At 43.4% G+C, this 26,538-nt stretch overlaps 1 protein-coding gene across 7 annotated transcripts in view; it reads right to left on the bottom strand.

Moving 5' to 3' along the window:
• Gon4l (gon-4-like (C.elegans)) overlaps positions 1 to 24,039 on the bottom strand; it is a 74,893-nt gene extending 50,854 nt beyond the window's left edge. For 3 of the 7 annotated variants that reach the window (XM_006502237.4, XM_017319793.2, XM_017319796.2), the window contains exons 1-10: positions 23,957 to 24,039; positions 21,726 to 22,256; positions 12,667 to 12,858; positions 4,451 to 4,644; positions 3,546 to 3,620; positions 3,381 to 3,431; positions 2,777 to 2,827; positions 2,020 to 2,118; positions 740 to 859; positions 187 to 357 (exon numbers count right to left, since the gene is read on the bottom strand). In XM_006502237.4, coding sequence (XP_006502300.1) covers positions 187 to 357; positions 740 to 859; positions 2,020 to 2,118; positions 2,777 to 2,827; positions 3,381 to 3,431; positions 3,546 to 3,620; positions 4,451 to 4,644; positions 12,667 to 12,858; positions 21,726 to 22,230 — 1,458 coding nt within the window. In that variant the 5' untranslated portion in view covers positions 22,231 to 22,256; positions 23,957 to 24,039. Of the gene's footprint in view, positions 1 to 186; positions 358 to 739; positions 860 to 2,019; positions 2,119 to 2,776; positions 2,828 to 3,380; positions 3,432 to 3,545; positions 3,621 to 4,450; positions 4,645 to 12,666; positions 12,859 to 21,725; positions 22,257 to 23,949 lie in introns of all 7 variants that reach the window. The other 4 variants (XM_017319797.2, XM_017319800.2, NM_001242372.1 and 1 more) reach the window with 3 other exon arrangements.
• Positions 24,040 to 26,538: the final 2,499 nt, after the last annotated feature.

Below are 26,538 nucleotides of genomic sequence, written 5' to 3'. Positions count from 1 at the left end.
ACAACAACAAAAGTACTGCATTTTTACCTGAAAAAGCAGCAGCACAAAGCGTGAGAATCAAAGACAAACAGTAACGGGACACCCACCTAAGAAGAAACTGTCATCCCTGTCAGCCCCACAGCCTTATCTGAGCAGAAAGTAAATAACGGTAAGTTATTCTCTCGACAACTCCCTGGCGATGCTTACCTGGAAAGAGTCCATGCAGACAGGACTGGAGGCCAGCTCCTCATCCACCGCATCTAGCTTCTCCATGAAAACACTGTCTCTGCTCTGCTTTGGTTTGGGAGGAGGTGGAGGCCCCATGGGCACGACCTCAGCACTGATGTGCCTGAGGGCAGGGGTGGCGGCTTTTTCAACCTGATTAAAAAAGGACACTGTGTTAGGAAGAGAGGAGGGAGAGGGAAAGGCGGGTCTTCCACATGCACTTATCGTGGCCATTTTCCTCTTTTCTAGATGCAGACAGATGAATGGCAACTTCAACACACAGATCTAACTAGCTATCATCTTATTTCCAATGAAGCAAACAGAACACTACTTGGCTTTAAAGATAGTATGTAACACATGAGAACTCAGAAAACTTCTCTGCCATGACTAGGTCTCAGTCGTCTCTTAACTGTTCATTCCCTTGAGGAACTTTGAAAAAAATGAAAACCCAAAATCCCACTGATAGATCAGCTACTTATAAAAAGCAGCCAGTGCTCATCTAGTGTGTAAAGTCTCCTTGTCTGACGCTGATTACCTCTGACAACATGCCACTCTCCTCATCTGTCTCGGCCACTTCAGAAGACAGCCGCAGTCTGGATCTCTTCACTCCCCGTGGAGACGAAGCAGTGCTTTCAACATCACTTTCCAATAAGCTCTAAAACAAACCCAGGGCGCTCTCATGTGTGTGCCCCAACCTCCGTCCAGAGCACGAAATGTCACAACAGAATAAAGCACAAAATACCAGTCATTTGGGATTTGGGTCGGTAGGATGGCACAGCAGAAGACTGGGTGTAAGCAACCAAGCCTGGCAACCTGAATCCAACTCCCAAGATCCACATGGTAGAAGGGAAGAATCTACTCTTATCAGAATGTCCTCTCATCTCTACCACCAAACTGTGGCACACGCACACAAACAAACAAACAACCCCACACACAGGTATATACATGCATATATACATACACACATATATAATATGTGTCATAGAAAGAATATGTCATGCATATAATAATTGTATATGTCACAGAAAAAAATGAATTTTCAATGACTTAATAGCCTAGAGATGGAAAGATGGCAGGAATCAAATCTTTCACCTCATCTCGTCATAAACTGTTAAAGGGTAAGGCATTAACAAAAAAACAAACATAAAGAAGAAGAAAACCTTTTTTATAAAAGGCCAACCGTGGTGGCTCACACCTTTAATTCCAGCACTCAGGAGGCAGAGGCAGGAGGATCTCTATGACTTTGAGGCTAGCTTGATATACCTAGGGAACTCTAGGCTAGCTACAGCTACATAATGAGACCCTTTCTCAAAAATAAAATAAAAAATAAAATAAATTAACAACAACAACAACAATAAAGCTCATGAACAGGAAAACTCACGCCACAGTACATAAAGGTCTCTATCAGGGGATACATGAAGTCACACCAGGTGATAGGTATAGAGCTGATGTAACTATAAAGAAACAGTAGCTACCATCAAGACTTCAGGGTTGGGGTACAACTTGTCTGTTGGTTTCTCAAACAGGGCTTAAAACATATTGTTAGCTAAGGATAAAGTTGAATCCCTGACCCTCCCACCTGCACGTCCCAGGTACTGAAACTATAGTTCACCTTTGTGTTATATGTTATACTTCATAATTATATTTAAATATTTAGGGAGTTTAAAGAACACAATAACACCTCACAGCAAAGCAATTTCTAGGAGAAGCATGCTTCAATCATCTCCCTAGAATGGGTGACAACACTAATTCCCCAAGTCAGCCCTTCCTATGAAGCCCAGCTTCACTCTCTACTAACAATGAGCACCCGCTGACCTCTTCAGCTGTCTCATCCTCCTCTTCCTCATCTGGCGAATACTCTTCATCTGAGGAGTCATCTTCTTCAAGGTGAATATCCACAAACTGGGGAGGCTGCTTTAATAGAAACACGCACACGAAAGTGGGGGTGGGGTTCCAGAAAGACTGCTCAGCAGCTAGAGGCACAGCCCAGCGACCTGAGTTCCCCCTCAGGACCAGCATAGCAGAAGGAGAGAAGTAATTCCCACAACTGTCTGTCCTCTAACCTGCACAGGCCATGGCAGGCGCTCCCTCCACTCACACACACGTGAATACATAAATATAAAGTAACAAAGACAAAGAAACGGAATAGGGTGGGAGACTAGAAAGCTCGGGGCAGAATGCATGCTCACTATGCATAAGGCTCTGGCTTCTAGCAGCAGCAGCAGCAGCCAGATGGGAAAAAGAAAGAGGAGGAGGGAGAGAAAAAGAGAAGGAGGGAGGGAGGCAAGGAGGGAGGGAGGGGAAGCACAGATCACACACATTTGGAAAATAAAGTGAAGATATTAGGGAGATAATAATTCTATGAGTGTAATGTACAGCCATATCAAATAACACAGGCAGTATTTGTATAATTCCACAAGGTAGAAGGTTAGGTGTAACAGAATGGAAAAACCCAAACCTGTAAATAAAAGAAGACAGGTCTACAAGATAGTGAATACAGAAGAAATAGTTAGGTTTCAAAACTGATGAAGTATTTTGGAAAAAGAGTAACAATGACTGCTTCTAAGTTTACCTTAATTTCACTGGCTTTCTTAATTGGTGAAATATTCCAAGTTGGAATTACCTATTAAAAAGAATGCACGTAATAACATGAAGCTGTTTTTCCTTTTACTAATAATCAGAGAGAGCCATCTGCTTAGTAAGTAGCTAGAGTGGGCTATAAGTGTTGACTGTCACTAAGCACAGTACACTAAAGTATCTGCAGGATGTATGATCCCAGCACTTGCAGGGCTCAGAGGAAGAATGTCAAGAGCTCAGAAGAGCCTGGACTACTCAGTAAGATCCCGGTCAGCCTGGGTCATAACATGTGACCTGCCTCAAGCAACCCACCACCACACCACCAAAGCTTCATAGCTAGCAGAAGGGAGCACTACCCAAGGATGAAGCCTGGACGCCCTTGACCCGTGCCAGGGTACCTCAGGAAAAACTGGGCGGGGCTCTCACACTCAGAATTCCATGTATATTAGGCAAGATCACACTGAGCTAAGAGTCCCAGCCTACACAGAATTCTATCAAGAGGCAAACCCAGGCCACAGTCGTTCATGACTTCCTTCTCTGTGAATAACCTGGAACGAGATTCTACTTCCCAAGATAAAGAGAAACTCCAGAACACATACCACTCCTTTCTCCACTACTTCCTTCAGTTTAGAGCGGGTCATCTTAGGCTCCTAAGAAGGGACATACAATTATGATGTCATTTTTCAAGTCTGAGATGTGTCAAGTTGTTTACAAATGCCTACATGGCCTCCCACACTTGGAAAGCCTGACACGAAGCTACTCACAAACAGCGGCATGTCTTCTGTCTCACTGATGGCTGCCTTCATCATAGCCACAACATGTTCATTTGTGATTACTTCCTGGGGGGGGAGAGAGGAAATCCCACGTTAGGCCAAAGGCTTTGCCATCAGGACTATAGTCAACTGTACATAACTCTGCAGCTACAATTGTGGAGGATAAATAGTAGCTAGATTCTCAAACAGCTTCAACCTGGGGTCAAGTGAGGCAACTAAAGAGAAAGAAGACAGCCGGGTGTGGTGGCGCACGCCTTTAATCCCAGCACTCGGGAGGCAGAGGCAGGCAGATTTCTGAGTTCGAGGCCAGCCTGGTCTACAGAGTTCCAGGACAGCCAGGGCTACAGAGAAACCCTGTCTCAAAAAACCAAAAACCAAAAACCAAAAAAAATAAAAAAAAGAGAGAAAGAAGACAAATGCAATCCTTGAAACAATGTAACAGCAAATGGCCCCACTCATTACCTGCTACTGGAACCAGGAATATGCATACCAGGTAAGAGGTGGAAGAGAATTAGGTATCAAAGGCATTTTTTTTTTTTTAAATCTTGCTAAGGATAGAACCCTGGCCACGCTTGTGCATACTAAGCAAATACTCTGCTAGCTCTCAAAGGCATTCCTTACATATGTACAAAGCACTACCAACTACAATAGCTGTTTTTCTGACCTGGTCCATTATTGATCTACTCAGTGGAAGGAAGTATAGGTAGGTCATTTTCTCATCACAGGTGTGTACTGAGTGCATGCTGAGTGCAGAGAGGCAGCTATCTCAGGATGTAAAACACCTTGTCATACACAGAAGACAAAATTGCCAATCACAAAGCAGGAGTGGAGGGCTTAGGTATCTGCTCTCTCTGGAAGTTTCCGTGCAGACTGAGCAGCAGCCCACGGTGACTCACATGCAGGATGTTTCGGACATTGACTGCCGTCAGATTGTGCTGCTTGGCGCCATCCTCCAAGGTGCGGTCCAGCATGTCATCCAGTTTCGGGTCATACACCATCGTCCCTTGCTCCGGACCCTTTCCATCTCGTTTCCTCTTAGTACCCTTTTTAGTTTTTTTCTTTTTATCACTTTCTTCACTGTCTTGCTCTTCTGCAAATGAACCAAGAAGAACATCACCAGGATCTCCTAAAATACTCCTCTAGGAACTTCGGTCCAAACCAGCAGTGAAAGAAAACCAACCTGGCTGCTGTCTGACTCAGAAAACCAAACAGCATGATGCAGCAGTGATGGTTTATCATGAAGTTGGCAATGGTACTATGGAACTAGGCATAACAGCTAACACTCAGCTAGGCACTGGTAGTGAGCACCTTCGATCCCAGAACTAGGAAGCAGAGGCCAGCTTGGTCTACACAGTGATTTCCAGAAGAGCCAGTAAGAGCTAAATAGTGAGACCTTGTCTCGAATAAAACAAAACAAGATAGCTAACACAAGCCAGGAAGTACTGGCACATACCTTTAATCTGATCTCTATAGACAGAGACAAAAGCAGGCAGATCTCTGATTTTGAGGCCAGCCTAGTCTATAGAAAGAGTTCCAAGACAGTCAAGGCTAGACAGAAACACCCTGTCTCAAAATAACAAAAACAAAAACAAACAAACAAAAAACCAAACGCTCTTTCTCTCTCCCTCTTACTCTAGCCTTTCTTTTCTCTCTCCCTTTCCCCTACTCTCCTTTTGGCCATGGCTGGTCTCTCTCTCTCTCTCTTTCTACCTTTTCTCTTTCCCCTGCTTTTCTACAACAAAGCTCTAAAACCATTTTTAAAAAAAAGAGAGAGAAGGAAGAAGAGAAAAAACTGACACTCATAAAACATATCCTGGCAACCTATTTGATAGAGACTATTAATTTTCCCATTGTTCAGATTAAAAAACTGAAACAGAGAAGAAGTATCCCTGCCAGATCTAGTGGCAAATCTCTAGCACCTTGGGACAAGAAGGCAGGAGGATCACACATTCCAGGCCACAAAAGTACAGAGAGAATATGAGCTACATAAAGAACCTTGCTTGGGCTGGAGAGATGGCTCAGTGGTAAGAGCACTGACTGCTCTTCCAGAGGTTTTGAATTCAATTCCCAGCAACCACATGGTGGCTCACAGCCATCTATCCTGAAGTGTGATGCCCTCTTCTGGCATGCAGGTATACAAACAGATAGCACACTCATACATATAAAATAATTTCTTTTTTAAAAGAAACCCTGGGGGCTGTAGGGTAATGGCTCAGCGGTAAAAACACTGACTGCTCTTCCGATGGTCCTGAGTTCAATTCCCAGCAACCACATGGTGGCTCACAGCCATCTATAATGAGATCTGATGCCCTCTTCTGGTGTGTCTGAAGACAGCTACAGTGTACTTACATATAATAAATAAATAAATCTTAAAAAAAAAAAAAAGAAAGAACCTCTGCTTTTCTGGGCATGCTGACCATGCACCTTTAATCCCAGAAAGAGGCAGCAGATCTATTACTTCACAGCCAACCTGGTCTACATGGCAGGATTCAGTCTAGCCAGGGTTACACAGTAAGACTGTATGGAAAGAAAGGAAGACGAGAGGGGTGCTAGAGAAATGGCTCAGTGGTTAAGAGCACTGATTTCTCTTCAATTAGAAGCATCCACACGGTGGCTCACAAGTGTCTGTAACTCCAGCTCCAGGGGATCTGATTGCCTGTGGTCGCAGCAGGCACGTATGTACAAATAACCATGCAGGCAAAAAGTTTATCTCATATAGTTTTAAAAAGAATATGCGCCTAAACCTGCAAAGACTTGATGAACCAGGGTGGGGGGGATGGGGGAGGGTGTCCCTACCCTCTCAGAGGAGAAGGGAATGGGGGATGGGGAGGGATTCTGTGAGGGGGAGACTGAGATGGGGGGCCGCTAGACTGGCATGTAAAACAAGCAAGCAAACAAACAAACAAAGAAATGAAATCTACAGGATAATATATTAAATGAGACTTAGGAAAATATTTATAAAATATAAAAAATAAGAGGGGCTTGAGACCAAGCCTAACTGCCAAGCCCTGGAACCCACATGGCAAAAGGAAAGAACCAATTTCTCCAAGTTGTCCTCTGACATCCATAGGTACACCATGGCACCACTCCCTAAACAATACATATTCAACCCATACATACATACATACATACACACATACATACATACATACATACAACCTATTTCATTCAATTTGCATAAGGTCCCTAGTGGGAAGATAGATGTATTTTACTGAAGAAAATACTGGAGATTCCATCACCATGGTAACATAGTTAATTTATTAAATTGGTACAGAAATCTAGAATTTGACATATTATCTGATCTGTGTGGATTAACAATTTCACTGCAGAGTCTAGAATTAGATTTGGTATGTGTTGAATATCTGGATATGATATCATTTCCTATACTAGCACTTCTAACATATATAACCTTTAATAAAAGAAGAAAGAAAGAAAGAAAGAAAGAAAGAAAGAAAGAAAGAGAAGAGAAGAGAAGAGAAGAGAAGAGAAGAGAAGAGAAGAGAAAAACAATGAATAAGATGGTACACACCAGAGCTGGAGAAAATGGCTCAGTGGTTAAGAACACTGACTGCTCTTCCTGAGTTCAATTCCCAGCAACCACATGGTGGCTCACAACCATCTGTAATGGGTTCTGATGCCTTCTTTTGGTGTGTCTGAAGACAGCAACAGTGTACTCACATACATGAAATAAATAAATAAATCTTTAAAAAAAAAAAAAAAAAAAGATGGTACATACCAATAATGCCAGTTCTTGATGAATAGAGGCAGAAGAATTAGGAGTTCAAGGCCAGCCTGAGTTACATGAGACATAGTCTTTAAAAAAAAAAAAAAAACAAAAACAAAAACAAAAAAAAACCAAAAAACCAAGAGACCCACTCCTGGAAGCTTATATCTATAATCTCCCATAACCTTAAAGGCTGAAACAAGAGAAGTGCTTCAAGTTGAGATATAGGCCAGCAGAGGTGAGATCCTATCTCAAAAACAAATACAAAAATAAAAGGGCCGGAGAGCTGGCTCACTGATTAAGAGAATGTACTGCTCAAACTGAGGTTTGAATCTCAGCACCCCTATCAGGTGGCACACAACTGCCTGTAACCAAAGTGACAGCTTTGGTCTCCAAGGGCACCCACATCACATGCACACACACACACACACACACACACACACACACACACACACACACACACATGTATATATATAATGAACTAAGAGTAAAAAAAAATTTTTTTTTTTTGGTTTTTGTGAGACAGGGCTTCTCTGTGTAGCCCTGGCTGTCCTGGAACTCACTAGGCTTTCCTGAAACTCAGAAATCCACCTGCCTCTGCCTCCCAAGAGCTGAGATTAAAGGCGCATGCCACCACACCAGGCCCACCCTCCAAAAAAATTTTTTTTAAAGAACACATACACAAAGGTGCTATAATGGTTTTTTGTTTTGTTTTGTTTCTGACACAGGATCCTTGATATTTAGCCCAGGCTAGCCTTCAACTTCTGCAACTTCTGATCTTCCAAAGTGCTAGATTTTAGGTAAATGATACTACACTAGATATCAATCATATACTGAAGCCAAACATTCTAATTCTAGACCCTGCAGTAAAACTGTTTATCTGATCCATACAGATCAGATAAAGTCAGAAAACCTAGGCTTGGGTCTCAATTTCACATACCATGGTAATGGAGTCTCCAATATTTTCTTTTGTAAAATATGGCTAACCATGCATTAAGAATTTGACGCAAATTAAAGGAAACAAAACTTATCCAAGTATTTTAAAGCCAATGAAATATACTACACAACTATAATTTAGCAGCTGAGTGTAATTTAGCATGCCTTCAGTCCCAGCACTCAAAAGGCAGAGACAGATGGATCTCTGCAAGTTCAAGACCAGTCTTGTCTACAGAGTGAGCTCCAGGACAGCCAGGGCTACACAGAGAAACCCTGTCTCAAAATAACAACAAAAACAACAACAATAATGTTTCATTATCACACCATTTGTGCTATAAAAAGGAAACAAGGAACAATAACTTAAACATATCCTCTGAACTTACACAAGAGAGAGGGAGGTAAAGTATCCCTGCTCTACAGAAAAGCAGCACATATAATCTGACAAATGGGAAAACTTGGCTGTAGGATTCTGACAAATTAGAAGAGATTATCACAGACATATCAACAAGGCAAATCCCTCTCTGGTATCTCTAGTTTGCTGCTATTTGAAAAACATGGAGTTACCAAAGACTAAGATTAACATAATCTGAGCCGGGCGTGGTGGCGCACTCCTTTAATTCCAGCACTCTGGAGGCAGAGGCAGGTGGATTTCTGAGTTCGAGGGCAGCCTGGTCTACAGAGTGAGCTCCAGGACAGCCAGGGCTACACAGAGAAACCCTGTCTCCAAAAAACAAAAAACAACAACAAAAAAAGATTAACATAATCTTCTATGTTTAAGACAAAGCACACTGGATGCTGGAGAGTGGGTTCGGAACACTAGCTGTTCTGTCACAGAAGCCAGGTTCAGCTCCCAGCACCCACACAGTAGCCCATTACTATTTTAACTCCAGTTCCACAGGACCAGACATACTCTTCTGGCTTCTACAGGCACCAGGCACACTCATATACATAAAATAAAAATAAATAAATCTTAAAAGAACCCCCTTATGAAAGCTGGGGTTTACTTAATGGGTAAAGTGCTTACCATACAAACATGAGTTCAATCCTCAGCATGCACATAAAAATTAGGCACAGCAGGGCGTGGTGGCACACGTATTTAATCCCAGCACTTGGGAGGCAGAGGCAGGCGGATTTCTGAGTTCAAGGCCAGCCTGGTCTACAGAGTGAGTTACAGGACAGCCAGGGCTACACAGAGAAACCCTGTTTCGAAAAACCAAAAAAAATATATATAGGCACAATGGTGCTTTCCCTGGGTTCAGTGAATGACATAAACCTGTAATTCCCACAGTTTAAGAGGCAGCAGCCAGGCGTGGTCGCGCACACCTTTAATCCCAGCACGGGAGGCAGAGGCAGGCAGACTTCTGAGTTAGGGCCAACTTGGTCTACAAAGTGAGTTCCAGGACAGCCAGGGCTACACAGAGAAACCCTGTCTCGAAAAAAAAAAAGAGGCAGAAGCAAGACAGTCAGACACCAAATCACAGATTTAAGAAACTCTATAAGGCTGGGTGGCAGTGGCACATGCCTTTAATCCTCGGGAGAAGAGCAGGACTGGGCTAGGATATGTCACAGATGGTAGTTTGCCTAGCACACACCAAGCACTTCCTTATTACCCCAGAAGCACAGACTGTGAGAAGTGGTGACACACAAGGGTCATAAATATCCTTGGCTACAACCCGAATACCAGTCCAGTCAGAGTTCCATGACAACCTTTCTCAGAATACAGACACCACAAAGAAGGGGAAAGGGAAATGGACAACCCAGAGCAAGCTGACACTTGTTAGTCTGCATTGCCTGACGAGAGGCAGAGGTGAGGGAGCAGGGGCTGTGATGTAACCTACAAGCTGTCCTCTGATCTCCACGGGGACACTGCCACACAAGCACTGCGCACACACACAATAAATAAAATGTTCAAAGAAGGACAATGAGTGCCAAAAGCCAGTTTCAACTACACAGAGAGTTGGAGGCTAGCCTGGGCTCCATTAGTCCCTGTCTCAAAAAGAAAAAAAAAAACCCATGAAGCATTCTGATATATGTTTTTGTTTTTTTGGTTTTTTTAAAAAGATTTATTTATTTATTATATGTAAGTACACTGTAGCTGTCTTCAGACACTCCAGAAGAGGGCGTCAGATCTTGTTACAGATGGTTGTGAGCCACCATGTGGTTGCGGGGTTGCGGGGATTTGAACTCCAGACCTTCGGGAGAGCAGTCCGGTGCTCTTACCCACTGAGCCATCTCACCAGCCCCTGATATATGTTTTTAATTTGATTTATTTATTATATATGTGTCTTATTATTGAAAATCCCCTGTGTAAATGAAATCTGTGGGGGTTTTTTGGGGTTTTATTTGTTTGTTTGTTTCGATTTTTTTGAGACAGGGTTTCTCTGTGTATCCCTGGCTGTCCTGGAACTCACTTTGTAGACCAAGCTGGCCTCGAACTCAGAAATCCGCCTGTCTCTGACTCCCAAGTGCTGGGATTAAAGGCATGTGCCACCACACCCGGCCCAAAATCTGTTTTTTAATTATACATTAAAACCTTTTAGGAAAAAAAAAATGTTTTAAGAAACTGAATTTATAGTATTAAAAATTCTTGCTCCAAAGAAAATCAGGATTGGAAGACTCACTGGTACATCCTATGAAAGAAATCATTTGTGGTAGAAATAATACATTTCATTATAAAAGTGGTGTTTCAATTATTTTTTTGTCATTTACATTTACGTATTTATGGAAGGGGTGCCACAGCCCAGTGTCAGAGGACAATCTGTAGAAATCCGGACTCTCCTGCCACCAGTGGGATGCATGGATCCAACTTAGATCATCAGGCTTGGCAGCAAGCAGTGTACTCTCTGAGTCATCTCAGGAGGTTTAATTTTTCACACACATACAACACACACACACAAACACATACCAAAATAAAAAATAGTTAAGAAAAAAAGCCAGACTGTGTGTATAGGTAGCTTGCACCTGTAATATAGAACTTAGAAGGACGAAACAGGAGGATTACTGAGAGTTCAAAACTCTAGCCTAGGTATACAGTGAGTTCTAGACTTTCTAGTCTACAAAACACAAACTGTCTCATTGAGACAACACTGAGAAGTACTTGTGAAAGCTTAGGCACAACATAAGAGAGACTAGAAACAAGTCCCTAAAGGATACAAACAGGCCAAGTAACTACCTGTAGTGAACAATTTCCCAACAGTGAAACCTTCACATGCAAACCAACAATAAACAAGGAACATAACTTTGCCTCTTACATAAAGTAGCTCAGAACAGACTGTCACAGTCTCAGCTGCAGATACTAGGAACACCCAGACAGAAGGATGGCCGGACTCTGGAAAGTGGAACACAGCTAGGAAAACACAAGATTCATCTTGGAAATTTTACCCCTTAAATGCTCAGCACTGATGGACAAATAAAACCATTTAAATGCCTGCATCACGGGGTAGTCTGCTACTAATCCTATTTCTCAATAAAAATCAGACAGAGATCTTGAGAAAACTTACTTGTGAAAAAGGCAATATTGTTGGGCTAAGGCATGGAGGCAGGGGCTAACTGTGTGTCCAGACTCTCATATGAACATTTGGCATCATATGTCATTTCCATAAGTACCTGAAATGGAAAAATCTGTTCCTGGAAAGCAATGCTCAAAAAATATTGCAAGGTGCAGCAGGAGAAAAAATGCTCTGCAGTTCAGAGAACTTGCTGTTCACACAGAGGATGGGGTTCAGGGCCCACACAGTAGCACACAGGCACTAGCAAGCATGCAGTGCACATATATACATGCAGATAAAATCCTCATTGCACAAAAGATAAAATAAATCAAAAAAGATATTTTAAAGTTCTTCGGTTTAAATGAAGCAGTAAATATCCACCTTGATATTTTAATAAATATTAATCCACTAATGGAGAAAAATATTCTACTCTAAACGGGAAAAAAAAAATCAATCTGAATGAAACTTTTTTTTTAAAGATTTATCTAATTATTTCATGTACGTGAATACACTGTCCCTGTCTTCAGACACACCAGGAGAGGGCATCAGATCTCATTATGGATGGTTGTGAGCCACCATGTGGTTGCTGGGAATTAAAGCCATTAAACGCTGAGTGGAAAACCACCACCAAAAAGGAACACATCTGACCCCATTCATTTTATGAAGGCAAACAGGTTGAGTGACACATGCCACTAGAAGTCAGGATTTATTACTACCAAGGTGTAACTAGCAACTGAAAGGGAAGACAAGGTTGACTCTCAGTAGCGAACTCCAGATGCTGCCACTATCCTGACAGAAAATCCCAGCTATCTGAGGTCATTATTTACATTATATATTTACATTATATACATGACAGTTACTATTACATACTCTACACTTCCATAGTCTCTTGCTTTGGTACCGATAAAATTTTGTTTTGTTTTGTTTTGTTTTGTTCTGTTTTAATTAAAAAGAAAAAGCCTACCGGTTGGGATAAAGAGTCCACCATCCTCCATCTCTTCCTCAGCTTGGCGAACCAGAGGTCCGAGTGGCTTGTCTTGAGGAAAGGCAGAACCATCTGGCTGGACTGACTTCCGAGGCTGGGCACCTGGTTTTGCAGATTGACTGCTGGATGACAGCAAAGGAACCTCCCCATCGGAACGCAGCTCAAGTTCTCCTAGAAGAATCGCAAACATTGCTCCACACTCTTTCTGCCCATGATTATTCATATGCTACTGCAAAAGTAGCATCTTTTCCTGAGACCTTTATGACAGACACCTTCATGAGGCATATTAGGCACACAGGCTTTCCCTTCTCGTCAAGATGGGCTCCCAAAACAAAGAATGAAATGAAAACTCAGATCCAAATTATTCATCCCGACTTCACACAATGAATCATGCCTAATTGCTATGACACTTCCTATTCAAATAAGCTTGGAACTCTGTGTTTTCCTAAGAAAATCAGACCACGGGGTGAAGATTTAGTTCAACGGCAGAGTGTCAGCCTAGTACATATGACACCCCTGGGCTCAGTTCACAGCATCAAGAAAACAAAAATCAGAATACAGGGTAGAGGGTATAAGAGGACAAAGGGACAGTTAGAGCTGACCATTAACACTACATTTCACCAACTATAAATGATATAAAATGTCCAAAGGAGGAGCTGGAGAGGTAATTCAGAGGTTAAGAACACCGGCTGTTATTGTAAAGCTCCCAAGTTCAATTCCCAGCACCCACATTGCAGCTCCTAAGCACCTGTAACTCCAGTTCCAGCTGATCTCTCCTGCCCTCTACAGGCACAAGGCCTGTAGCAGGTGCAAAGGCAAACACAGTGCTGTGAATGAGAATGAACCCCACAGACTCACTTGTTTGCATTCTTAGTCCCTAATGGGTGAACCGGCTGAGAAAGTTTCCAAGGATTAGGCCTTGTGGGAGTGGGTGTGGAATTCTTGGAGGCAGAGTGTCACTGGAGTGGGCTCTGAGGTTTCATAAAAGCCCATGCCAGGCCCAGTGGCTCTCTGCCTGCTGCCTGTGGATCAGAATGTATATAGTTCTCAGATACAGCTAACAAACCAGGCTGCCACACACCCCACCATAATGAACTAACCCTTTAACTGTGAACTAACTGTAAGCAACCCCCCAATTAAATACTTTAAGAACTGACTTGGTCATGGTGCCTTTTCACAGCAATAGGAATCCAGAATAAAGACATACATAATCTTCTTTTTTAATTTGTAAAAAGAAAAAAATGGGGCTGGAGAGATGGCTCAGCGGTTAAGATTGCTCTTCCGAAGGTCCTGAGTTCAAATCCCAGCAACCACATGGTGGCTCACAACCATCGGTAATGAGATCTGACACCCTCTTCTGGAATGTCTGAAGACGGCTACGGTGTACTTACATGTAATAAATAAATACATCTTTAAAAAAAAGAAAAAAATAAATGTCAGAGGCATACTGGCAGACATCTGTAACCCTAGCACTGTGGAGGCTGAGGCAGGATAGTGAGTTTAAACCTTGGGCTACATAGCAAGGCTAGGCCTCAAAAAATAAATAAATAAATAAATAAATAAATAAATAAATAAATAAAAGCAAAACAAACATTCCTGACTCTAATTTATTTTTACAGAGTAAATGAATAAATATACAGGGAACCATTACATTTTTACTATCAAAAGAAAATGTAAACAATCAGGTTGTCAGGGCAGGTAGTCTATGGAACGACTGATCCCATCACTTGGGAGGCCAAATTCAGGGGAACACTGGAAGTTGGAAGCCAGTCTGATCTTCATATGGAATTCCAGGAGAAAGAAAACAGAAATAATCGCGTTGTCATAGAAACACTGTAAGCAGCCAGGCAGTGGTGGTGCACGCCCTTGATCCCAGCACTTGGAAGGCAGAGGCAGGCAGATTTCTGAGTTCGAGGTCAGCCTGGTCTATGGAGTGAGTTCCAGGACAGCCAGGGCTACACAGAGAAACCCTGTCTCAAAAAAAAAAAAAAAAAAAAGAAAGAAAGAAAGAAAAGAAAAAAAGGAAATAAAGACTTAAGCAGGCTAGGTGGCCCATGCCTTTAGCCCCAGCATTGGGAAGGCAGAAGGTAACCTGAGATCCAGGACAGTCTGGACTACAAAGATGGAGAGTGGGAGCAGGCAAGGGCACAGGGCGGACTTAGAACCTGCCCATCAAGCTGTCCTTGGTCTCCACATTCTCTTGTGCACTCGCACACACATACACACAAACACCCCAGAGTCTGCCATCCCTTTATTCCAACACTCAGAGGGGAAAGGCAGCTGTCAAGGACTATAGTTTTTTGGTCTACAAAGTGAGCTCCAGGCAGCAAAGCTAAACAGTAAGACCCCCATTCTTAAAAGAATTTACATTGATTTACCATCAATGTGCCACTTCCCAGTCCCCCCACTTCCATAGTCTCTCTCGCCATTTCCCCTCCCCTTCTCCCAGAGTGTGGAGCAGCCCTGACCCTGGCACATCAAGTCTGTAAAGGGCTAGGTGCTTCCTCCTCCACTGAGGCCAGACAAGACAGCCAAGTGAGGGAACAGATTCCACAGACAGGCAACAGCTTTGGGGTGCTCAGAACCACATGAAGACCCAGCTAGCTGCACATCTGCTAGGTGTGGAGGGGCATAGGTCCAGCCCTCAAAGATAATTTATTTTTTAGACCAGTCAAGTGCAGTTGTGACTAGAGAGAAAGTGTAGGAGCTTGCAGTCTCCTGACTCAACTTCCCAAAGGCCAACATTACAGATACATGCCACCACACCTGGGTACTTTCTGTATTTCTGAAATTTTCTTATCTGTTTGCACAGTCTTCAATTAAACGTTCTCATTTCAAAAGGGGTCCAAGTGGCATTGGAGATGTAGCTTAGTTGGTGGAGTTCTTAACTAACATGCATAAGATCCTGGAGTGGACACCAGCAACCACATGAACTGGGAGTAGGGTTCATGCTTGTAAGCCCAGCACTAGGAAGGAAAAGGCAGGAGCTGCTCAAGTTCAAAGCTAGCCTAGGTTAGCAAGTTCAAGGCTAGCCTGGGCTCATAAGACAGTGTCTTAAGAAGGAAACCAAACTATTTGTCACTTTTCTCAATTGAAACAAATTCCCCATGCCCATCGAGAAGTATCTACAGTATTAGACCTTATCTCAAAGGAGAGAGCAAAACATAATAAATAAATCATTTACTTTTTTGAATTATCATCATGTTGATATCTTTTTGTTTTGCTTTTAAAGATTTATTTATAATTATATATAAGTACACTGTACCTGTTTTCAGACATACCAGAAGAAGGCATCAGATCCCATTACAGATGGTTGTGAGCCACCATGTAGTTGCTGGGAATTGAACTCAGGAACTTTGGAAGAGCAGTCAGTGCCCTTAACTGCTGAGCCATCTCTCCAGCCCCCATATTGATATCTTTAGTTTCAACTAGTACATAATACCCCTAAATTAGAGATTACCCCACCAAAAAAGAAAAAAAGCCTGTATTTTAAAGAACAGCTTAATCCTTAACACTTTCCATTCTGCCTCCCTTTTAGAGCCCAGGCTACCTACAGAAGCTCCAGACTTTGCTTAACAGGAGTAGTAACTGCAGTAACAAGGACTGCAGTGAAACTGTAGTAAATTTATCAGGGACTAGAGAAATGGCTCAGCAGGTCCAAGTGGATTGCAGCCAAGCCAGATCACCTGAGTTTGATCTCCAGAACCCATACAGTAAAAGGAGAGAAGTTTGGTCAGTTGTGTCGAGCTGGACTACACAGTGAGCTCAAGGCTACTTCAAGCAGTCAATAACAGTAATTCTCCTAGCCAGGTGGGGTGCCACACGCCTTTTATCCCAGCACTCGGGAGGCAGAGGCAGGTGGATTTCTGAGTTCGAGGCCAGCTTGGTCTACAAAGTGAGTTCCAAGACAGCCAGGGCAGAGTAACCCTGTCTCAAAAAACCAGTAATTCTCCTGTCTCAGCCTCCCATTTACTGAAACTACAGGTATGTGCTAGCACATTTGTACTGCTTTCTTTCTTTCTTTGTGTTGGCTTTTCTGTTTTTTGAGATAGGGTCTCTCTATATAGCCCTGCCTATCCTGGAATGCACCATGTAGTCTAGACTGGCTTTGAACTCACACCTCCCAAGTGCCAGGATTAAAGGAGTGTGCCAACATGCCCCAGCTCTCTTTATTTTTTTCCCAAAAACAGGTCTTATGTAACCCAGGCTGACCTCAAAATCACTATGTGGCCCAAAACAACCTTGAATCCCGTCCCGCAAGTGGCAGGAGTACAGGCAAATACCACCATGCCCAGCTTACAATCTTTTAAACATATATGCCAGAACCTTTAAATCCATGTAAACATTGCCCTTCCAAGTCCATAAGGCCAGGTTGACAGCAGAGCTTCCTCCACTGGGACTTATGGCACCTGAAACATCTGGAACTACTCCAAATTATCCTACAAGTTTAATTCAGTCTGATAAGGCAGCGTCTCATGTTCAGCTGGCCTCAAACCCAACATTCAGCCAAGGATGCACTGGAACTCCTGATGCCCGCCCTGCCTGCTAAGTGCTGACTTTACAGTTGTTCTCCACCAAACCCAGTCTATGTCATGTTGAGGATGAACCCAGAACTTCATCAACGCTAGGCATGCACTCCACTCAACTACATCAGACCCAGAGGTACTGGAACCGCCCTACAGCTGCACTTCCAGGTGCTTGTAAGCAACTCAAAGTTAAGTGTTGGGAATTGAACTTCAGTCCTCTGTAAGCAGGATGTACTCATAACCACTGAGCCATCTCACCAGTCCTGATCATTCTTTTTAAACTGGTTTATTTACACTAATTTCCATCCTTCCCTGGCGCTTCCTTCCTCTACATCACAAAATCCTTTTCATGTTATAGAAAGTTTCTTTGCAATTTTCTTCATCTCACTAAGTTACATTGCTATCTAACTTAACTCTCCTCCAGGAAGTCTCTGAAGACCTCCATACTTGCCTTTCTTTGTAATATCCTAGTCAGGAGCTGGAGAGATGCTTAGCACCAGCTGCTTTTCCAGAGGACCTTGGTTTGATTCCCAGCACCCACAGGGAAGCTCACAACTATCTGAAAGTCCAGTTCCAGGGCTCTACTGTTTTCCATGGGTACCAAGCACACATGTGGTGCAGACATACATGCAGACAAAACACCATATACATAAGATAAATAAATATTTATTTAACTAAAGAGAACATGGCTTAGCAGTTAAAAGCACAGTTCAGTTCACATAGTGGTCCAGTTTTAGGGGATCTGACACCCTCTTCTGATCTCTATTAGCACCAGGCATGAACGTGTGTACACAGACAACCATACAAAACACTCAGACATAGAAAATAAAATATGCTGGGCGTGGTGGCACACACCTTTGACCCCAGCACTCGGGAGGCAGAGGCAGGCAGATTTCTGAGTTTGAGGCCAGCCTAGTGTACAGAGTGAGTTCCAGGACAGCCAGGGCTACAAAGAGAAACGCTGTCTCAAAAAAATAAAAAAATAAAAAATAGAAAGAAAGAAAGAAAGAAAGAAAGAGAGAGAGAGAGAGAAGGAGAGGAGAGAAGGAGAGAAGAGAGAAAGAAAGAAAGAGAGAAAGGGAAGGAAAGGATAGGAAAGGAAAGGAAAGGAAAGGAAAGGAAAGGAAAAGAAAGGAAAGAAAAATACATCTTTTGAAAAGGCAATTAAAATTTAAATAAAAGCAAAACCAAAAATTGGAGCTACTGAAAGAGGAGGAGCAATGCAGAGCTGGGGCTGTCCCTAGGTCAGAGCTAGGACAGCACACTCAGCCCCTAGGCCAGAGCCTCAACATTGCCATAAACAGATGGCTGGAGACAAGCCCTTCTCTGCCTCCTCTCCCTTTCTCCTCAAGTCTTCCTAATTCTTTCTCTTTGGGCACCACCTGAGAGGTAGGTGGAGTTAGAGTGTTTGCTCACCATACACAAAGGAAGCTCTGAATTCAAACCCCAGAACTACTTAGCAAACAAACAAAGTGATTGGCAAGAAAGTGATTGACAGCAATTTCTGCTGTTCTAACAGACCTGTGTTTTGATCTCAGTTTTGAGCAGCACCCAGATGGGCGAGCTCCTTACCACTTGCAACTCTGGCTACTCTAGGAGGCCTGAGGTGGGACATTCCCTGGAACCCAGGAATGCTGGGACTGCTTTGACAACACTGAGGAAGGAAAAAGACAAAGATGACTTCAGAGTCTATAAGGATATTTTAACAATGTAACAACCGTAGTGAAATGCTGATACTTTCAAAGATTATGTAACTTTTCTGTATTCCTTCAATCTTTCTACAATCAATATGATGTTTTCCTATCTAGTAAAACAAAATGTTGAGTGAAGTGTGGTAGCTTACACTTGAATTTCTACACTTGGGGGCTAAGGCTGGAGGCCAGTCTGGGCTAGAGTGATACTCAGTCACAAAAATTACTTGAAAACAGGGTTGGGCACAATAGCAGGGCTCTTTAATCCCAGATCTCAGGAGGCAGAGGCTAGAGATCTGAGTCTGAGTTCAACTTGGTCCACACAGGAAGTTCTAGAAGGAGAGCTCTAGGGGGCTGGTGAGATGGCTCAGTGGGTAAGAGCACCCAACTGCTCTTCAAGAGGTCCAGAGTTCAAATCCCAGCAACCACATGGTGGCTCACAACCATCTGTAACGAGATCTGACTCCGTCTTCTGGAGCATCTGAAGACAGCTACAGTGTACTTACATATGATAAATAAATAAATCTTTAAAAAAAAAAAAAAAAAAGAGAGAGAGCTCTATAGTGAAACTGTATCTCAGAAAAAGAGAGAGCCAGCTCCAGCAAAGCCCAGAGAGACAGAAACTGGTGACATTCCTATATGGCACCTCACAGCTTCTATGACCCAGTTCTGGGGGATATGGTGCCATCCCCTTCTCTAGTGCAGACGGAGGGGTGGAGGGACTGTGCCAGCTCAGAGGTACAAGCCTACATATATACCTCAGCATATGAGAGGATCAAAAGTTCAAGACCATCCTTACATGGTTTGGCTTTAAGACGGGGTCTCACTGTGTAGTTGCTCTGTTATTTAAAGGGGAGAGCTGAGATAGCTCCTGTCACCAAGACATACTACTGGAGTTGGACACCAAGAACCCACACGATGAAGAAGAGAGGTTGACCCCCAAAGTTGTCCTCTGATCCCCACATTAGAACAACAGAACACACACACACACACCGCACTACACACATATGCACAAACAGAATAAATTAAAACATAATTTAAAAACAGAGAAAAATAAAAATAGTATACCCTAAATTTTAATTATCTTGAATACTTAGGATTATGAGTGATCACATACACCACTGAAGTTCAAATCCAGAGCCACGAAAATGTAAAGCATGAGTCCCTACAGGGGTCCCACGACTCACACGGCCCAGCCCTTGGCTTCTGACATAGTGCGTACTCTGGCTACAAATTCACATATAGGAAACCAAAATTTATGTATGTACATTTTGGAAAATATTAAAAAATTAAAACTCATCTTCAGGCATGGTAGCACGATATGCAATTAAACCATAATTTTTGCACTCAGAAGGTAGAGAGGCAAGAGTCATTTGTTGAGGAACAGGCAGGACTACGAAGGGAGTTCCAGACTAACCTGAGCTACAGTGGGAGACCTTATCTCTAAAACCCAAAAGAAAATTTAAAAAAAAGAGGATAAAAACAACAAGAGGCTGAGGACATGACTCAGAGCCCATGTCTAGTATGTACACGTCCATAGATCCATGTACCTCTGAGCAAACAAACAGAAGCTAGAAATAGTGCTATCTCTGTTTACCTACTGGAAAAACTACAATGTCTAAGTATGGAAGTTGAAATTCTTCTACAACTGAAACCTAACCTGCCATTCACAAGTCACCTTTCCCTACTTCTTCCAAGCTACTACATCACCACCGATTCAAGTTGTTCCTACTCCAGGTGTCCAAGGCTCCATTCTGTCAAACTGCAACCTTCAGTGCCCTCAGTCCAAAGCGTTCTCCATCTCTGGAAACCCTTTCTCAATGTTCAAAGTCTTCCTTTAAACTACTGCCCTCATCCCATGAGACCCACTTCATGAATACAAGACTAATGAAGTGCACAGTTCACCTCCCCAGATATACAGGATAAAGTCTAAAAGTAAAAGGGGAAGAAAAGGCTAGAGAGACAACTCAAAACTTGACAACAATCATTGCTCTTGCAGAGAACCCAGGTTTGGTTCCCAGCACCATACATGGTGGCTCATAACCACTTGTAATGTCAGAGCCAGGGGTTCTGACACTCTGCTCTGGCTCCACAGTCACCAGGTACACACATAGTGCACATATACACATGCAAGTGAAATACCCATATAAATACATTTTTTTTAATGGGGAGGGGATAGGTCAAAGAGAATATAGAGAATTGGAGAGGAAAAGAAATTCTCAACCCACTTGTAAGGTTCACAATTCCAAGCCCAAACCACAGCAATTTCCCTTTACAGATACATTTCACCGGAAAGGCAACACAGAAAGAGAAGACGAGCCAGGTGATAGTGGCCCACGCCTTTAGTCCCAGGATTCAGGAGGCGCAGGCAGGCAGAACTCTGTGAGTACAGGGCCAGGCTGGTCCATAGAGAGTTCTAACACAGCCAGAGCTACACAGAGAACCCGTCTCAAAAAAACATCAAAACAACACAACTAAGTGACACACAGGTTACCTGTCTGTGCATTACAGGTGCTTGGGTCCAATAAAAACATGTGTATTCGTGAGATTTATTAGAGATGGGATCTAAGCTTAAACCTGTAATTCATTAACCTCTCGTACAGCGCTTGTGCAGTTTGACGACAGTCCTATAAAATATTTTTCTGACACCTTGCAGTTTGGACATAGTTCCCCACAAGGTCAGATATGGGATTTTAAACTTGCAGCATCCTGTTAGCACTCCAAAAGAAAAGTGTAGACCGTTTTGGAATTTAGATCCTCAGACCAGAGATGTTCAACCTAAACAGGAAAGGAAAAGGCAAGCCAGACCTTTCATCCTTACCTCCTTCCGTCTTGGCTTCTTCAGCAGGCTCTCCTGAAGGAGGCTCCTCTGGGACAGGGTGATCCCCTCGGTCTTCTCTGGTAACCTGCCCAGGTGTAAAGACAACTCTCTTCCCTTTCTTTGAGGCAGAGACCTGGAGTCTCCCTTTATCCACATGTACAGGAAGGGAATGAGAAGACTCCAAGGAGGGAAGGGGGATTTCCTGAGAGACAGCTACATCAACGGCTTCCAAGACTGCTAAGTTCACATGCTGGGCCAGCATCTTCGAGTTCAAAGACAGCCCCTCTGCCCTGAGCTGATCGTCTCCATCCTGCATGGAGAGCCCTTCAGGGCACACTGCACTGTCCTGACTCTGACCCCAGGACAGGGACTCTGACGCGCTGTCTGGGAGCTGGTCCGTGTCTGGCTTCACAGCTGCCTCTAGGTCCAAGTCATCACCCTCCTGGTCATCTTGCTGCTGAGAAGACTCGGTCACTGAAAGTCTTCTCTTCTTACAGGGCAACATTTTACAAGTTCCACGTCTGTTCCATCCTAGAAGCATAAAAACCAAGCCCTGATCACTTCAGTGGTAGTTAACAGTAGTGACATTTGCTCGACTACCATTTCACGCACCCCAAGTTCAATCATGAGCATGGTATTTCACACCGAATGCCTAGGACTTTTAGCAGAAGATAAGAAATTCATTACAGTAGCTCAGCTCAAACTCCACACTGAACAGTATGCTACCTTGACTAAGCGATACCTTAATCTCTTAAGCTTCTGTTACCTCAGACTTCATGTGATAGTGCAGGCCTCTTCCCAGCCTAGGAAGAGGCAGGTGGATCTCTGTGAGTTCAAAGCCAGACTGGCCTGGAACTGGCCACCTGCACTTACATTCACATACCCACACACAGACACACAAGGAAAAATTTTCAAAAGTCAATCTTATAGCATTGAATATCACTCTTCTAGTATCCTTGTCTTCCAGAGCTATCAAGTCAGTGAGAAAACAGAATCCATAACTGGTTTCTCCACTATCCAGCATTATGTGGCATTGTAGACACTCTGTGACTCTTCCCTGAAGAGATGAATGAATGAAAGTGGGCCTAAACAAAGTTAGGCTGCGTTTGGACCAAACAGGCAGCATTTCCATAGGTACTGGAAGGTGAATTCCAGCCTGCTGTGTATCTCAGGGTGATCGTGTGTTGTGATCTTGCTGCTTCCACTGACAGGTGTTTCAGCACATCTCTTTAATAAGTTAGGAACCCAGAGTTTTATGCATGTAAGGCAAGCATCCTACCTCTAACTTCATCCCCAGCCCACACACACACACACACACACACACACACACACACACACGTTGCATCCTTCTATGCTGGAAATCCTTACTTTCAGACATAGGTCCAAGACCAGAATAAGCCTCATTGGCAACCTTCACGCCTGAAAGATCACTCAACACTACCAGAGAAAACTTACTCAGAGTTTGATCTATAAAGCTAATCTTAAGCCTCCGAAACGCACATTCTCTAGGGCATTAAGGGAGGCCCCTCGCCCTAAGAGCCCAGGTCCTTATCGTCGTAAAGCTCAATAACCGAGAGAAGATTCGCTGATCCTGTCGGGGAGGAGAGTAAAAGAGTACGGAGGGGAGTGGGGATAACCTAGGTGATTCCTTATTTCACAGATGACTTCCTAAGGTTCACAGAGAAGGAAGCAGAGGGGAAGCGGGGAGAGAGGGGCAGCCAGGGGCCATTCAGTCAGAACTGTGAGAGGATCGCTCCAAGCGCTTCAAACTACCATACCTCCAAGAGTCTGCTCCTTTTTTGTTGTTGTTTGTTTGTGTTTTTGTTTTGTCGAGACAGGGTTTCTCTGTGGAGCCCTGGAACTCACTCTAGAAATCCGCCTGCCTCTGCCTCCCGAGTGCCGGAATTAAAGGCGTGCAACCACCACCGCCCCGCAAGAGTCTGCTCCTTGAAGGCCAGGAAAGGCTTACCAAGAGTGAGTGAACGCACCGAGCAAGCAGTCCCCAGATCCCCCCTGAACAAGCATTTCACAGGACTCCTAGCTCCGCTCTCGACACCTCAGCGCTCAACGTTAGCCCAGGTCCGCACCAGCACGCACACCCCTGCTACCCGATTCCCCTCTTGCACCGGGCACCCAGCCTCGGAGCAGACGCCCCTCATCCTGGGCACCCTCCGCCCGGGAGCCCCACGTCTAACGTGCTGCTTCCCGCCCCACCACACACTACCAAATACCCTCAGAGGCCCGCTCTGATCCCGCGGAAACTCAGCTCCTGCACCAGCGGAAGTAACGCAACGGCACCGGCTGACGTGCGCGCCCCCGATGCGCGGGACCTCCGCGTCAAGGAGCATGCGCCAGATGATCGGCGCCATCATGTTTTAGGGCCTGGTGAAGCCACAGCCCTGGTACGTCAGTTCATGGAAAAAGTAACCCAACACATGACAAATAGATGGATGAGGAGGAGGCAGACGTAGGCCTGATTTCGAGGCCAGGCTAGTCTACAGGACGAGCTTTAGGACGGCCATGGCCACACACAGAAACCCTGTCTCGGAAACAAAGAAAAAGAATGAAAGAAAGGGAAGGAGGGAGGAAGGCAAGGGTTGGGGGAGTCTTCCTACTCTTCTCTAGTTACCGACCAAACTCAAAACCTGGGGGTGGGGAATCCATAGTTTCCATAGCGTAAGTTGACAACTAATCACCCTCCCCACAAAATACTTGGAACATAGGAAGAAAAGGAGAATTCCTAAAATTCAGAGAGATGCTTCATATAGCTGAGGTCAAAGCCAGATTTGAACTCGAGGTATAGTAGTTATTCATATCTGCATAATAGTCTTTATTTTGCAAAATGTTCTCTTTTTCTTTTTTTTTTTTTTTTTAAAGAGATTTATTTATTTTGCGTATATTAGCTCACTGTCACTGTGTTCAGACACCCCAGAAGAGGGCATCAGATCCCATGACAGATGGTCGTGAGCCACCTTGTGGTTGCTGGGTACTGAACTCAGGAGCTGTCAGGGGTGCTCTTAACTGCTGAGCCATCACTCCAACCAGCAAAATGTTCTTAAACTAGGTAATTTGGTCACCACAATAAATCCTGTGTACCAATGAATATTTTTATCACTTTTTTCCAGTTTGTAGATTCTAACTCTACAGGACAGATGAACTCACAAAAATACCCAAATATCAAAAGGAGTCAGGTATAAGTTATTCCAATTCTAGCTTCTAATGTATTGACCCAGTGCTCAGTAAAGAGCCTGAGCCATAATGTTCAAAAATTCATTTTTTTTCTGGTTTCGAGGCCAGCCTGGTCTACAAAATGAGTTCCAGAACAGACAGGGCTATACAGAGAAACCCTGTCTCAAAAAAAAAAAAAAAAAAAAAAAAAGAAAAAAAAACCTAAATTTGGAAACTTGAATCCATATTGTGTGTATTTATATATGTATGTACAAATACAGAGTTGACATTTGTTTTAAGTTGGCTATGGTACACTGTACCACGAATACCTTCCTGTTTAAAATCATCATGTCTTTTGTAGTATAACCTTTAATTTCCAGTTATCTCTCTTTAGCCTCCAAATACCAGGTTAACTAAAAATGCAGTGGTCTTTTCCTTGCAAGTAGTATAAAAGCAGTTTCCCAATTGAGTATAATAATTTAAAAAAAAAAAGTTTTGAGTTTCAGTGATGATACAAATTATGCTTAGGAAAAATAATCAGGAAACTTTAAAAATCAATTCATTCATCTTTTCTAGTAGTTTCTCTAACTTAAAAAATACACTTTTTAGGCAGAGTGGTCTATGACTGTAACACTAGCATTTGGCAGGTGTTGAAAGGAGTTCAAGACCAGCCTGGACTACACAGTAAGTTCAAGGTCAGTCTGTATTACCCAAGACCCTGTCAATAAATGTAATTAAAATTACTCTTGACAGGCTGTGGTGGCTCAATAGGAGATTGTAATCCTATCAATAGGAGATTTCCAGTCCAGTATAGGCTGGCTAAACAAATGAGTTGCAGAGCAGCCTGGTTGAGAGAGACTGTCTTTTTGAAAAATCACAACTTCTCTTCTCTGTCATTGGGGAGGGGGGGGGGTCACATTAAGAAACCAAAAGCGCTCTTTTGGTCACAGCTGGCCTGATCTTGGAATCAAAACCCAAACCCTACAAAGGAAAAGAAAGGCGACAGGCCATTAGCAGAGACAAAGGAATCTCCAACTGCGGAGAAAAGCCAGGTTCCGAGAAAGAGCCCTCACCTCGGCCACATGTTCCCATGTCCTCAATCTAAAGTCAGAGCCACCCGAGCATGTGCAGCAGGGTGAAGCGACTCATTATTATTATCATTATTATTATTATTATTTTGCATATTTTCTGGTGTTTTATACTCCAGAGTACTGGGTTTAAAAGCATGCACCACTACTGCCCAGCCGACTTTAAGTCTTTATTATTGTCTCTGCTTTTCTGAGATAGGTTCTTGTTATACACGTCAGACTGGCCTGAAACTCTTGATCCTTCTGCTTCTACCCAGGTTTCAATCTTTAGTCAGTTTCCATAAATGCCTTTACTGTTTCAGGAGTGCGCTAAAATAATAGCCATCAATACTGAAACAGTATAGAATTTTGCTTTTCTCAACTCCTCGGACCCAGAAGGTTCAGCTTCTAGCTATATAAACTCAGGCAACTAGAATTACAGCTTCAGAAGACGCTAAAGCGACTATCTTCCTGCCCTTCTGTATTTGGAGACCTATCCAAGACTGTCCTTGACTCTCCTTCCTCACCCACTTGAGTGCTATAGTCACAGGGATGTGCGACTGAGCTAGCTAAACACC

Source organism: Mus musculus, chromosome 3 (assembly GCF_000001635.26).
Source record: "Mus musculus strain C57BL/6J chromosome 3, GRCm38.p6 C57BL/6J".
In the NCBI taxonomy this organism is placed as follows: Eukaryota; Metazoa; Chordata; class Mammalia; order Rodentia; family Muridae; genus Mus; species Mus musculus.
The sequence above is the reverse complement of the archived record's forward strand: the minus strand, read 5'-3'. Positions and strand labels throughout refer to the sequence as shown.